Source organism: Salvia miltiorrhiza, chromosome 2 (assembly GCF_028751815.1).
Source record: "Salvia miltiorrhiza cultivar Shanhuang (shh) chromosome 2, IMPLAD_Smil_shh, whole genome shotgun sequence".
Taxonomy (NCBI): domain Eukaryota; kingdom Viridiplantae; phylum Streptophyta; class Magnoliopsida; order Lamiales; family Lamiaceae; genus Salvia; species Salvia miltiorrhiza.
In genome coordinates, this window is record NC_080388.1 from 59,721,029 (window position 1) to 59,735,595 (window position 14,567).

Sequence of the window (14,567 nt, forward strand, 5' to 3'; positions counted from 1 at the left end):
TATCTATTTGACTCTTGAACTCCTATGGTGACAATGTACAATTAGGTGGTCTTAATTTTATTTTATTTATTCTTGATATGTTTCCTTTTATTTATTTGTTTGAAGTTAAGTAGAAAATAAATAAATTGAAATATGTATTAATTTATTTAACTAATGATGATAATAATACTCCCTCCGTCCACTAAATATTGTCTTAAGGAAGGGAGACACAGATTTTAAGAAAAATTGTGTTGATTATTTATTGAGTGGAGAAATTAATGAACCTACAAATTATTACTAAAAATAGATTATGACAATTTTTTGTGGACGAATGGAGTACTTTTTATGCACTGGAACTAAAAATATATACATAATAAAAGGAATAAGAGTAATGCATAATAAACATTAGTAGTGCTCACGAAAAGTACACATACTTTAAAAAAAATACAAGAGGTATTTATTACACAATCAAATAAGTCACCCGCACACATGGGGAACCTCTAAACTATACATAGGTGAATCTAAGATTTCTCACCGACGAGAGTCTTTGAATGTCTCACTTTTGCAATTTGAGTTATGCTTGATTGACTAAAGTATCCATATTTTATTTTAAATCTTAGGAAGCTAATTTTTAAAATTCATGGTTTATTTGAAATGAAACACACTTGACACTACCTAACTAATCATGATGTAAAATTAGTCAAACTCCAAACTGACTTTGGTGGTAATTATAAGGAATACGAGTTTCTTCACACCATTTCGACTAAAGGTTTATTTATCGACTACGAAATTCGTGTTTGACAATAAATAAATAATAGTCATATAATGCTAGTTGTAAGATTAAATAATGAAAATCAATTAGAATATAAGTAGTATGTGAGAAAATCATGTCGGGCGGTGAGATAGTTGATGCCGCGGATGGCGGGGGTATAATTTACACTTGTTTTCTCTAAATCTATGCTTCAATAGTCTTTTTTGTCTTCTTGTTTGAAAATTTAAAGTTATTCAAATTATTGACCTTTTAACAAGAATGTCCCAAACTATTTATAATTATAATTGAGTAATGAACTATTGATCTTTTAACGAAAATGTCTTATATAAATTAAATATTCAATATATATATATATAGGGTCGCATTCAATGGAGACCATTTCTTATATAGAGAATGAAGACCAAATCAAGGCCATTCATCTCAATCCAATCAATGATCCAGATTAATTCATGATTTGATTTTTCATGTAATTAAATAATGGTTAATTACATTTATTTAATCCAGAAAGGGCAAAAACGTCCACTCAAATCTACTGAAATATGGGATCTCATTGAACAAATCCCGAAAATTCATCTTTTTCCATTCTGGGACCTAATCCGTCAATGAACATAATAGATGAACATTAGTATGTTCATTGTTTTCCTACGAACATTTCGAACATCAGTATGTTCATTGGTTTTTCTACGAACATATCGACGAATATCAGTATGTTCATTGGTTTTTCTACGAACATATCGACGAACATCAGTATGTTCATTGGTTTTCTACGAACATATTAACGAACATCAGAATGTTCATTGATATTTTCTACGAACACTTCATTGACGATATGCAGATCTGCAAATCCGGCGACGGCGCGGCACGACGGTGGAAGGGAGAATGGAGGGGATGGCAGCGGAGCAGAAGCGGCGGAGCAGCAGAGATGGGGAGGCGACGAAGCAACAGGGGATTGGGGGAGGCGGCGGGAGAGGGGGGAGAGTGATTGAGAGAGAGAGATAGAGAGAGAGCGTGAATGAGAGTGAGTGAGTGAGATTAGGGTTAAATAGAAAATGACATGCTTAACCTTTTGATTATAAAATAAATTAAAATTAATAAATTTAATCAATTAAATTACCACCATTAGATTAAGTTAAATCAAGGAACCAGATTTGGTCTTCATTCTCTATATAGGGGAGTGGTCTCCATTGAACTCTCCCCTATATATATATATATATATATATATAGGGGAAGACTAAAATAAGAACGCTTCTTAAAATATAAATTAGGAACCATTTTCAGCCCTTAGATCATCAATATCTACGGTTGATTCATCACCTTGTTGGATAAATTCATGGTCCTGAGTTCGAATCCCGAAGGTAGCAAAAAATTATTTTTCGCAATTCATGCCTTTATACAGTTTATTCATGCGTGTTATACATAAAATTCATGCATTTTTGCTGGTTCGTAATTCTTAAAATAAGGGTGGTTTATTGAATAACCGCCCCCTATATATATATATATATATATATATATATATATATATATATATATATATCACAAAATTAACAAAAATGTTCTGAAATTCAAATTTTGATTACGGAAAGATCACAGTGCTCATCAGAAATTATTAGTAGTATTTTTATTTTAAATTTTAGACAGAAAATGGTGTCTCTTTGATGTTAGCTCAAGTTTGAAATATATGTGCCAAAGTCCATGTGAGCATCTGAAGAGCTATGTAATATTTTCTTGACCAAACATTATTGGGGTATTTTTATAAGTTTTGTCGTATTTTGGGCATATAATTGCAATCTAGCTATATATACTTCGAGATATAGTTTTTCAAATGTCAATAATTCAGATAGTATTTAATTATAATTATGCATATATAGTTCATAATTTTTTCATAAATGTCAATAGTTTAAATATTAAAGTATATTTTCCCATTTCAATTTAAACCGGACAAAATACTATTGATGGGAAGTGATCGGCTCCGTTTAGTAGGGATAGAAAGTAGAAAGCAGTCTAGGAATTTTGGAATTGAAATTATAAATTGACTTAGGTGTTTGATTAGTCGTGTTGGTGCAGTAACAGTTGTTAATGTTGGCTTAGGAAATTTGGATTGGATTGACGATAGAAGTACGTCCCTTCGTAGATTAACTATTAGAAATTGAATTTTGATCATCATATTTAAGTTAAGTGGGACATGGTGTTGTGTTCACCTGCGAGACGTGACATAATATTTAAGTGTTGAACCTTCACGGTAATAATTTTTTTTTTCGGTTATTCGGTAATTTGATTTTGGTAAATTATGTGTATACCTTTACGTAATTAAAGCATAAAAGTAAATGTAATTTAGATTTTACTAAGCCGATTTTTACGGCGTTGAAGGCACTCATGCTTCTTAATGTGTGCGTGTATTGACCTAGGGGTAAAAAGTTAATGTTTAAAATCTGAGGTCTCTGGTTTGAGTCCTTCGTCGCGCGCTCTTAAAAATTTATTTATTTACTTATGTAATTTATTAAAAAAAATGGATGAATAGTGGGATTTTGCCATTCCAGATATAATCATCGTGTGTTGGAGTTTGGCCGTGTTCCTTCGATTGTTTTGTTTAGATTAGGAGTGATTGGTTTGAATTTTTTTCAAATTTTTGGTGCGTTAAAATCTTGTTTTGAATTGGTCTTGTTTCTTTGGTGGTTCTTTCATTCTTAAAGTTAGCTGTTTTTACGGCTGCTCTTTTTCTCATTCGTTGTTTTTGTTTTCTTATATTTTGTAGTAGATGGATATTCTTTTTCTTTTACCGGCGTTTTTCTCGGCTCTTACAGATTATCTTCTCTGTGCTATCAATGAGTTACTAATTTTTTTTCTTTTCTTTTTTTCAATAAAATTCTCAATTTAGCGGTGCATATAAAGCTTCTTGTTCGTTTACAATGTATAAATGTTCTCTTAATATCAATTTCCATCACAATTCTCAAAAAAAAAAATCCATTTCCATCACTAGACAATGAGCTGCATTTTGTTCGTCTTCAAACATAAAGATCGCTAATAATGTCTCAATATTTTAAATGGGTCCATATTAATAGCCCGACCCCGGGAAACATATTTGGGCTTCAATTTCCATACATGAGAGCCCAAAATACGCAACACTTGATACTCAGCTTACAAAACAACATTCCTTTCTCACAAATTACTCAAATAAACACAAGGATGAACGGAAAATGACACTTCACTCACTTAAACCCCAATTCCCAATTTATGTTATCTAGATTCGGTAAACACAAATTTATATTTGTAAATTTGAATTTTACAATCAAATTTTGGAATATAATTTTTTTTCTTTTTTTTCGATTTGATTCAGTTTTAATTCTTAAAATTTCAATTAATTTGGTTCATTTTGATATTTTTTTATAGCTAAATATAAATCTGATTTTGGTTTAATTTTAGCAAAAAACATAAATCGAATACACACCCTAAGCCCAACCAACCAAAGAAAGGAACAATTTAAATGTGAGCAAAGCTTTATAGAGTTGCGAGGGGAGTTTTGTGGTATTAAACCAATGAAGATCTATCAGCAGCCAGGTGAAGACAATCACCATCAAAACACAATATATAGAATTGTTAAATGAATGAATATAGATCATCAGCCGAGACAAGAGAATCAGTTTGAATTTTACACTTAACAAACGGACAATTTTGCTTATTAACACTTAAAGAAAACTAATTACCCCGCACAAGTTTTTTTATGATGTTTGTGCATATTTTGATTTCTAAATCTGCTAAAACTTATAGATATATGAAAAATAATACGATATGAATGCACGTCTCGTCCAAATTCAATTCTTTTATTTTGATTGAACTCAATTGAACAAGGCACCTTTCAAGTTAAACCAAACCATCTTTAGTATAATAAATATTCAAAAATCAAGCGTGTTATGAATGAAATGTGTGAATGTTCATACTTAAAAAAAGAAGCCATTAATCTTGCCTATAGGTTAGCATTATGTTATTCTCTATTTCAATAGTACGAAGAATTCTTATGTATAAATAGTGTTTAAAAAGAGAGTTGTTGTTCTAAGTTTTTGTTGCTTATTTATCTTCATCTTTATCTTTATCTTATAATAAGTTGTCAACACGAATTCTAACCAAATGAGAATATTTTTATGAGGTAAAAAAAAATAATCATTTTATTTAAAATAAAAAAAAATCATTTTATTAAAATAAAAAAAGGTTATACGCACTAGAAGCGAATCTTCATAGGAGCTGCATTGGGCTAGAGCCCAGTGTAAGTCCAAAATTTCGTCATATATATATTAAATATATTTAGTCCAATATCTACACAGTTCAACTCTTAGCCTAGTGCAATTTTCAAAAAAATATATAGAAGTGATTTTTTATATCCTTTCAATGTATATGTTATTGAATGAATAAAAAAAAATAATTAATCGGTAATCGAATTCGAATCCTAAGTCCATTCAAAATCTTAAAAATAAAAATAAACTATACGAATTATCCAAAAATTTGGCTCGAAAGCTATTGCCCAGGAACCCTGGTGCAATACCTTCATCTTCAATGTTTTAGCAAGTTCCAAGGCTACCTTCAGCTTCAATGCTTTGGCAAGTTTAGCCCCGATAAATTCTGGATCCGCTCCTCTGATACGCACTCTTATCAAAATGTCCTTTTGTTATTTTAACATAGAAATGATTTAAAATTTGAACATCTGAATTTTATTTTATAAAAATTACTCCCCCAGCGGGCCCAGCTCCCTCAGCAGCTTTGCTACCTAGACGGCCAGAGACAAGCTGACGCCGCTGCACAAGCAGCGTCGCCCTGCATCATTGCCGTCGACACCCACCATTTGCATCATTAATTCTCAAAATTCCCAAATAGAATCAAATAATTTCACAAACTCACACATATAAAAAACAAAATTAAATTAAAACTATAAATTGAAATTACCTGAACAAAGATATCAGTTCTTGAGATTTACATACGCATGTAAATATGATCGCACACGTGTAACTAAAAGTAAAAAATCTACCAAAAAAAAGAAAAAAGAAAAAAGAAGAGGCATTTACAGTAGAGAAATCATCAAGTCTGAGAAGTAACGAGCAAAGCTTTATTCTTGAACCTATACCTAGGGTTTCTAGGAATAGCCTGGCTCGGCCCGAAGCCGAATTGGCCGATGCCGTTGGTCAACGGAGGGCCGTCGTCGTAGATGTAGCCGACCAGCTTCCCGCAGCTATTGCACTTGATCTTGGTGCGCTTCCTCTGGATCCCCCAATAATTAAGCGTCTCGAAAAAGGGGCGGATCTTGTCCTCCTTCTCGAATCGGAACTTGGACGAATCCACGGCGGCGAAGGACAGGGTGTTCTTGTTGCCGGCCTCGAAGTAGAAGTCCGCCGAGAAGAGGTCGGCCGGCTGGAGGTTCAGATTCGCGCCGCACTCTCTGCAGCAGTAGATCGTTGCCATTATATTTATGTTTTGATTGAATTTGGAGGCGGTGGTGGTGGGCTGAGGTTTATGTATTTGAGGAAGAGAGAAGATCTAATAGCGCGTAAGGGTTAAAATTTCCGCCATTCTAGATCAATCTTGTGAAATTAAAATTGTTGAATTTTGAATCTGACTTGAAACTTGGAGGTGAAACAGGAGAGGATAGGACCATTAAATTTAATTGAATTTTTTGAGGAGATCTAAATTGAATTTGGCACTGGCCTATATCTAAAACTGTAAAACATTTATCAAATTGATACTAGTAGAAATTAGAGACAAATATTAAAATAATATTTTTATTTAAGTAAATATTAATTATACTAATATTAATTGTAGACACTATTACTAATTTTTCTTTTATTTTTGATTTAATATTAATTACTTATTACAATAAATAAATTGAGGGTTGTGTTTAGAATCACCTTTTATTTATTTATTTATTACTATAAAGCAAACCCATGGGCTTCTAGTTTTAGTTTCCTCATTGGGCTCAAGGCCCATATAATAACCCCAAATGTTACTGAACCAATCATGGAAGTTTTTTAGGATATGTTTACTGAATAAATTTATCATGAGAAAATCAGGGTTAATAAAAATTTATCCTTTTAAATATCTTATTTACTTCCTATATTTTATATAAAAGAGAAGTTCATCATTTTTTCTTTCTTATTTTCACTTCTTGGAGGGATAATATTATCCTTCTTGAAGTGAAAATAAGGAAGGAAAAATGGTGAACTTATCTTTTGTATAAAATAAAAGGGAAAAAAGGAGGCATTTAAAGTTATAAATTTTTGTTATCCCTCATTTTTCTATAATAAATTTATCCCTCAAAATAAACGCACATTTAATTCAATTCTTAGCCCCTATTTTAGTCTTTATAGCCATTATCTAAAATAATAATTAGAAATTTATCTTATATCTAAATATGAAACTATAAAAAATAAAATAGGGATTATGAATAGAATCACGCTTTTTTTAAAAGATTCATATTTTCTAAAGTTTACCCAACATCTCATGTGCATGCTTGCACACACTTCTCGTTTTGAAAGCAAAATTGTTCAAGTGTATCAACAAGCACTACAAAAAAATCGTTGATTACCGACGGCGAAATGCCGTCGGTAACAAAAGACGGTCGCCGGTAAAAAGTGTTACCGGCGGCGATAACGGCGGCAAGCTCCCGCCGTTAAACGGTTCGTCGGCAACGACATTAACGGCGGCGAACATCCGCCGTCGGTAGGTAAAGGCGGCGATGCCGCCGGAATTGTCGCCGTTAAACGGCGGAGCCTTGCCGGAGAATTAGCGGCGGTGTCTACCGCCGCTAGTTACCGAGGGCTATTTTGCCGTCGGTAGAGAGCCACCGGAGTCCGGCAGACCCTGCCGGAAACCTAGCGACGGCGATTGCCGCCGCTAGCTAGCGGCGGCAAAACGCCGTCGGTAACTGACTGCCGCCGTCCGGTGGTACTTCGCCGGAGGATGGGCGTTTTGCCCACGGTAATGTTTTTAATTTTATTTTTTAATTTTATTTTATTTTATTTTATTTATTTATTTATTTATTTATTTTATTGTATATTGTATATCCACAATTTATTTCCGTATTTATATGGTATTGCATACTTTAGACGAACTTCCCAGTCGGCGACCCGACTTCCCAGTGGGTCACCCATCTTGCTTGTGCTCTGTGTCAAGCACGCTTAACTTTGAAATTCTTTTCGAGTGATCACCAGTACAGAACACTCGTATTATTGATATATCTACATCTATTAATTCATATAAATGCTATATACTGACTCATATAATTATAATCTTTGAATATGTGGAGATAATACCTGAAATATGTTGTTAATTAGTGATCGAGTTCGTTTCGGTCTTTATTTTTATCGTCGGTTAATTATTTAATTAATATTTAATAATTAATTAATTAATTAATTTTTTTTTTTTTTACATTAATACACCAAAAGTCATGTTTTAATTTGGTTATTATAATGTGATTTGAATTTATTTGTTTATGTTAAATGCAATCATCATCATCATTGCCATAAATATATAAAACATATATAGTTTTAATAATTAAAGTACTTGAAATATATAGTTCAATAAAACATAAATTTGAAAAGAAAGTGCAAATGTAATTTTGTTTGAAAACATAAATATATAGTTTTAATAATTCTAAGCATCATCATCATCATCATCGGCATCAGGCCCTGGAGGTGGCTGAGCATTATACATCCTCATAAACGCCTCCAATTCCGCCATGCGGTCCTCCATCTGTTGGCGTTGTGCTTGCTCTGCCGCCATGCGGTCCTCCAGCGTGGAGATCCGTGTCTCATAAAGCTGCTGAGACACCGCAGAACTGCCCGTGTTGCGGATAGACCCCCTACTAGCCTGACTCTGCCCGGCACTTTCGACGCCGTAGATCCGTGACCTATCCGGATGCACCACCTCCAAATACACCTCGTCTAGCCGCTCATGTCGTCCTGTGGCAGCGGCCAGTCGATGAACCTCGGCCTAATTCATACATAACAATGCATAATTGTTAGAAAATAAATACATTCATTAAATATTTGAATAAACTTAAACACTTACGTCAATTCTTGCATCTCTCTCCGACGTATAACTTCCGTCGGCGTACATGTGGAGGCGGAGGAAGGTGGCATAGTTCGGTGCATCCTGGGGAGTACCAGGATCCAAGCTCTGTAGATGCATTTATATAAGATAAATAAGTTATATTAGTCAATATATTAATTTAATTTATATACTTAATTATTTGTTAATTACATACCATATACTGCTGCAGGATACGAGTCGACTGGGACCCGCCCACGTGCCTACTGATCCCTGTACCCTCCCCATCGGGCTCGGACATCCGGTTGGCACGTGCTCGATTTGAAACAGCCTTAACCTCGGGCTGATGCCAGTAATCCCGGAGTCCAGTCCAAAAATCGGGAGTCATCCAAACGGGCCTAGACATCTCTCTCCCTTGGCGGATACACTGCTTGAGATCTGTCTTGTAGTCGCTCATCATGTCGGAGTACCTTTTGCGGCCTTTTGTCTCCCACATTTTCCTCACGTCACGCTCATCATCGGACTGCCACATAAACTCTTTCTGTTGAAAGAAAGAGAATTAATTTAATATCAAACATTTTAACAATTTAATATGATATATTTATATGTATTATAAATTTAATTGTACCTGTAATTCATCAAAAAATTTCTCCTTCATCGCCGGGGGCGTCAACTTCCATGTGTACCCGCCTGAGTTATCAAACATCTTAAATGTGCGCGTGCAAGCTTTGGACAAGCCAGTGGGCTCCAACAAAACACTGTGTACAAGTAATTTTATCACTTAATCATGGTGTACGAGAAACAGTAATTTTAACTAAAATACTTACCCAGTCGTAGGATGCCTCTGAAATACCGTCCTCCCATCAGGTGCCTTAACCTCTCTCTCTCTGATAGCGGCAGCTGTAGGGCCCCTAGGCCTTCTAGCCCGTGAACTACTAGAAGCCTGGGGAGTCTCGGGAGTCCCAGAAATATGCGTCCCAGACCCATCAGATGTATCTGCTGTAGCTTCTGGCGCATTAACGCCAGATCGCCTCCCAAATCCCAAGAAACCTCGAGAGGTAGACATGATGCCTGTTGCATACAATTAAATTAACAAATATATAGCGAAACATAACATTAACAATAACTAACAAACATAACAAATTTTCAATCAAATTCAACCAAAATGTGCATTTACATTTATTCATAAGCATCACTACTATCATCATCACTATCGTTAGATGTCAACGGGGAATCATCGTCTTCTGCTTCATCGTCATCTTCAATCTCAACGACTCCACCGAGGGGATGAAGGAGAAGTGGTTGTTCAATGCCTACACTTGTGTGAGTAGGCATAATAGTAACCACTTCTTCTTGAAATGGTTGATCTAATGTTGATGTAGATGCTGCAGTAGACACTTCAACCTTTGATCTTGCGTTGACTTTGCATGCTGACCACCAATTTTTCTTTGATTGGTTCGTACTGGGATAGGGACGGTAAAACACTTGAACTACTTGACTCGCCAAAATAAAGGGATCATACTTCTTATATCTTCGTGTGTGGTTCAGTGAAACTAACTTGAAGTCTGTATCAATAGAAGTTCCCTGAGCCGACAAGTCAAACCATTCACAGTTGAACAAGACTGTCTGCTTAATTGGATACCCCGGATACTCCAGCACGCAAACCTCTTGCAGACGGCCATAAAAGTCTAGCACATCTCTATCACTACCATAGACCGAGCCTTTTATGCAAACGCCACTGTTCACAGTCGCACATAACATTTAATTTAACAAAATTATCCAACATATATAAATTATTCTAACAAACAATTCTTAAACTAATTGATTAAAATTAATATAATTTAAAATTAATCATGCTTCATAATTTAAAATTAATCATGCTTCATAATTTAAAATTAAACTAACAACATATATTAAATAGATTAATATAATTTAAAATTAATCATGCTTCATATAATTTAGTTATAAACAAAATCAATTATAAATTAATTAACTATATATAACAAATAAATCTATTTAATTAATATATAATTAAATACATAAATAAATTCATAATTAAATAAATAAATAAATAAGAGAGCGTACGGTGGTGGTTTCCGGTGGGTGTCGTGAAGAAGGCGGTGAAACGAGGTCGTCGAACTACAATAAATAATACTATAAGTGAAAATTATATAATTATATATATAATTAAAATTAATGAGATATATATATATATATATATATATATATATATATATATAGATATAGAGAGAGAGAGAGAGAGAGATACCTGCTTGGGCGGCGGCGGGCGGCGGCGGCGGCGGCGAAGCAGCAGCAGGCAGGGGAGGGGGGGTGGATTTTCGTGTGTGTGTGCGGCGCAGAAACTGAAAAAAGAAGGAACCCGCTGCCCTATATTTAAACGGTTACCGACGGTAGCGGCGGCAACTTTGCCGCCGTTAATTCTATAAAATAAATTATTTAATGCGTATTTTAACATTAACGGCGGCGTCGCCGCCGCTAGCTAACGGCGGGGAATTTGCCGTCGGTAGATGGCCGGTAAATTCGAAAGTTCGGGTCGCCTGGACTGCCGCCGCCGTGCCGCCGTTAGCTACTGACGGCAAAATAGCCGCCGGTAGTTTTCGCCGGTAAAAACGCGTTTTTTTGTAGTGAAGATAGAATGTCAAAATTAAGAATAAAATCGCAAAAACAGTTATAATTAAGTAAAAGGGCTTTGTAAAATAAAATCTTTAACTAATTTTTTTTTTACACAGGATCATCATTATATCTTAAGAAAAAGGTAAATGATAATATAAATAATCTGTCACGTAATCGTTGTTAGAGCCGATAATTATCGATTGGCCACATCGCAGGAGTCATTGTTTCTACACATTTTTTAGTTAATTAATAATCAATAAATAGATTCAAACTTCACCGCTCCCCTTCTCTCCAAAATAATAATAATAATTAGGTGACGCACATATAAAAAATACATAATCATATTGGCTAAGTTTATTTTAAAAAGCTTATAAGTTCCAACAACTTATAATATGTTTTAAAAGTTTTTAAGATGTAATTTTTAAAAAGCTTTTTAATTGTCAAAGTGTTTGATAATTGAGCTTATAAGTTAGAGATAGAAAATATTTGTTAGATAGAGAAAATCGAAAAGATGTGAACTAGAAATGATATATAATGAAAATAATAAATTATAGTAGAATAATATTGGTCAATGTTCTCCTTGCGCAGGTAGCAACGACACTTGGATTTGGCTGGCTGCACCGGACGGGATTTTCAGTACCAAGTCGGCATACACAACGATCAAAACCAGAAGCAGCGAACCAATTAGGCAGTTCATTGACGCAAAGATCCTCAATTCTGTTTGGAAGGCTAAAACTCCACATAAAGCCACGATGACGGCATGGAGAATGCTGAAAAATCGACTCCCGACATGCGATAACTTGAGGAAAAGGAATTCCGGTGAGCGAGGAAGAATCGAAGTGTGGAGAGTGCGGTGGGGTCGAAGAATCGATCAACCACCTCTTTCTTCTCTGCGCAAAGACGGAGGAGGTGTGGAATGAAATTCAAAAATGGCTAGGCATCACAACAGCTAGGCCATTTTCGATCGACAAGCATCTTGGTATGTTTACGAGTTTCAGAAATGATAAGAAGATTCAAAATTTACTCTTGGCTATTTGGGTGGGATGCATTTGAATTTTGTGGAAAAAAAGAAATGAGAGACGTTTTCATAGTCAAGATTGGGTGACAAAAACTTTTGTTTGGGAGATTAAGACTAGAGTGTGGTGTTGGAATAGGATTTTGAAGATCGTTGACAAAGAGATCGAGTTGGACTCATGGTGTTCCAACGATTTAATTTGTAAACTGTTGTAAGCCCTTCTTGGTACTGCTGGTACATTCCTTAATATTATCTCTTTTTCTGATAAAAAAAAAAAGTAGAATAATATTTATAAAATAATTATTGCATATAAAATAACGAAAAAATCAATTGGGATATATGAACTTAATTTTTGGAGAGCTTATAAGTTTTGAGAGCTTATTTTTAAGATTTATAAACTGTTTAAAAGTTTATTTTGTCAAACATCTTGAAAGAGTTTATAAGATTCTAAACAACTTATAAATTATTTAAAAGAGCTTTATAAGCTCAACCAAACACCCCCTCAATTGAGAAAGCCAAAAAATCCCTAACATTTCATGTGTAGATGTTGGTGGTGTCCACAGAAAGTTGACATAAACATATATAGTACGTCCTTGAAAAATGAAATTACTATATACTCCCTCCGTCCACCAAAAATATGCCACAATTTCATTTTTCGTCCGTCCACAAAAAATATGTCACATCTATTTTTGGTAGTATAGGGTTCACACCATTCCACTCACATTTAAAGTGGGACCTTTATTCCACTACCAACTTCACTCATATTTTATTAAAACTCGTGCCGAAAGTAAAGTGGCATATTTTTGGTGGACGGATGGAGTATATCATAATCATCATCATCAACAACAAAATCATGCGTTGGTGACCTTTTATCACCAACAATATCATTGTACCTCAAAATAGCATCTCACAATTTAAATTATTGAGACGTATAATTGAGATCTGCGACGTCTATGCAATATGTTTATCCCAAAATATGCTCACTTTCGTCCTCCTCCTATTGGTATTAATTACTAAATTTTTTGTTATTGTTCATCTTGTATAGTAAAGAAACGATATAATCAAGTCATTTTAATTTTAAAGTAGTACTGCTATGAAAATCACAATCTTTGCACTTAGTTGTATCACGATTTTTAACGTAGTCTCAATTGTGACACCACATTTCGATTCTCGACAATTGCGTTGTTTCCTCATAACAATATTAACAATATTGGACAAACTAAATTGGAGAAAATTTAAACTATTACAAACAAAAAAATGGTTGTAACTGAAACATTTTAAACATATATATCGATAAAAACTGACGTTTGTGTTTCAAATTATATAAACTCATGAGTCATCAACAAGTTTTTCAATCAACCTAATAAAATCTACTCTTTTCTCCCCCCCCACCCCCCCACCCCCACAAACTTATACTATAAGGGAACTAATTGATAAAATAGGACCGTAACTTTCAGTATTTTTAGAAAGATATGTTATGAAATTTGAATGAGGACTATAGCTGTCATTTTTTTACATTTACATTCATATTTAACACATCAAAATGATGATTATAGTTTCCGTCATGGCCCAAAATAGGAGTACAAATATAAAAAATGAAAGCTATAGTCCTCATTTTCAAATTCTGCAAATATAATACTTAAACACTACGGTCATTTTTAACAATTAAGTGGATACAAGTAGTGGAATAATACCACAAATTAAATGAGGTCTGAAAATCAGCCGTAAAAATCATCAATATACAGGCGTATTTTTCTTCACGTTATTTAATAGATGTACTTTCATTGCATGTGGATTTTGTTTCGGTTCCAAGGGCAAATGATTTTATAACACATACCTCTTTTTTGTTGTACTAATCATCATAATAATATCTTAATTGATTATATAAAAAAAAATTGATTAGGTTGAGAGAAATAATAGTGTAGGATCCTTCACAGAACTAAAAAGAAAAGTGTACATCCAAATTCACTTTAAATCTTTTCTCACAGAAAGATTAAAGTGTTAGTTTTGTCAGATTATTAAGGTTTATATCTTCCATAAGTAATGAGGCATACCAGACCAGACCAGCATAGACTTATTGGGAATATTAATTAATTTCAACCTAATAATCAAAGTTTTGGGCCAAAAAAGGAGAGTAAA

General features: G+C 34.1%; 1 protein-coding gene across 1 annotated transcript; it reads right to left on the reverse strand.

Annotated features, from left to right (window-relative positions):
• Positions 1-5,655: 5,655 nt before the first annotated feature.
• On the reverse strand, positions 5,656-6,437 carry LOC131010753 (uncharacterized). The gene has a single exon (XM_057938417.1). It carries the CDS (start codon positions 6,194-6,196, stop codon positions 5,816-5,818), a length of 381 nt encoding a protein of 126 aa, XP_057794400.1. The 5' UTR covers positions 6,197-6,437; the 3' UTR covers positions 5,656-5,815.
• Between the last annotated feature and the right edge of the window lie 8,130 nt (positions 6,438-14,567).

Bases quoted from the DNA above. Each gene is read 5' to 3' on its own strand.
- LOC131010753 (XM_057938417.1), bottom strand. From the start codon at position 6,196: ATGGCAACGATCTACTGCTGCAGAGAGTGCGGCGCGAATCTGAACCTC.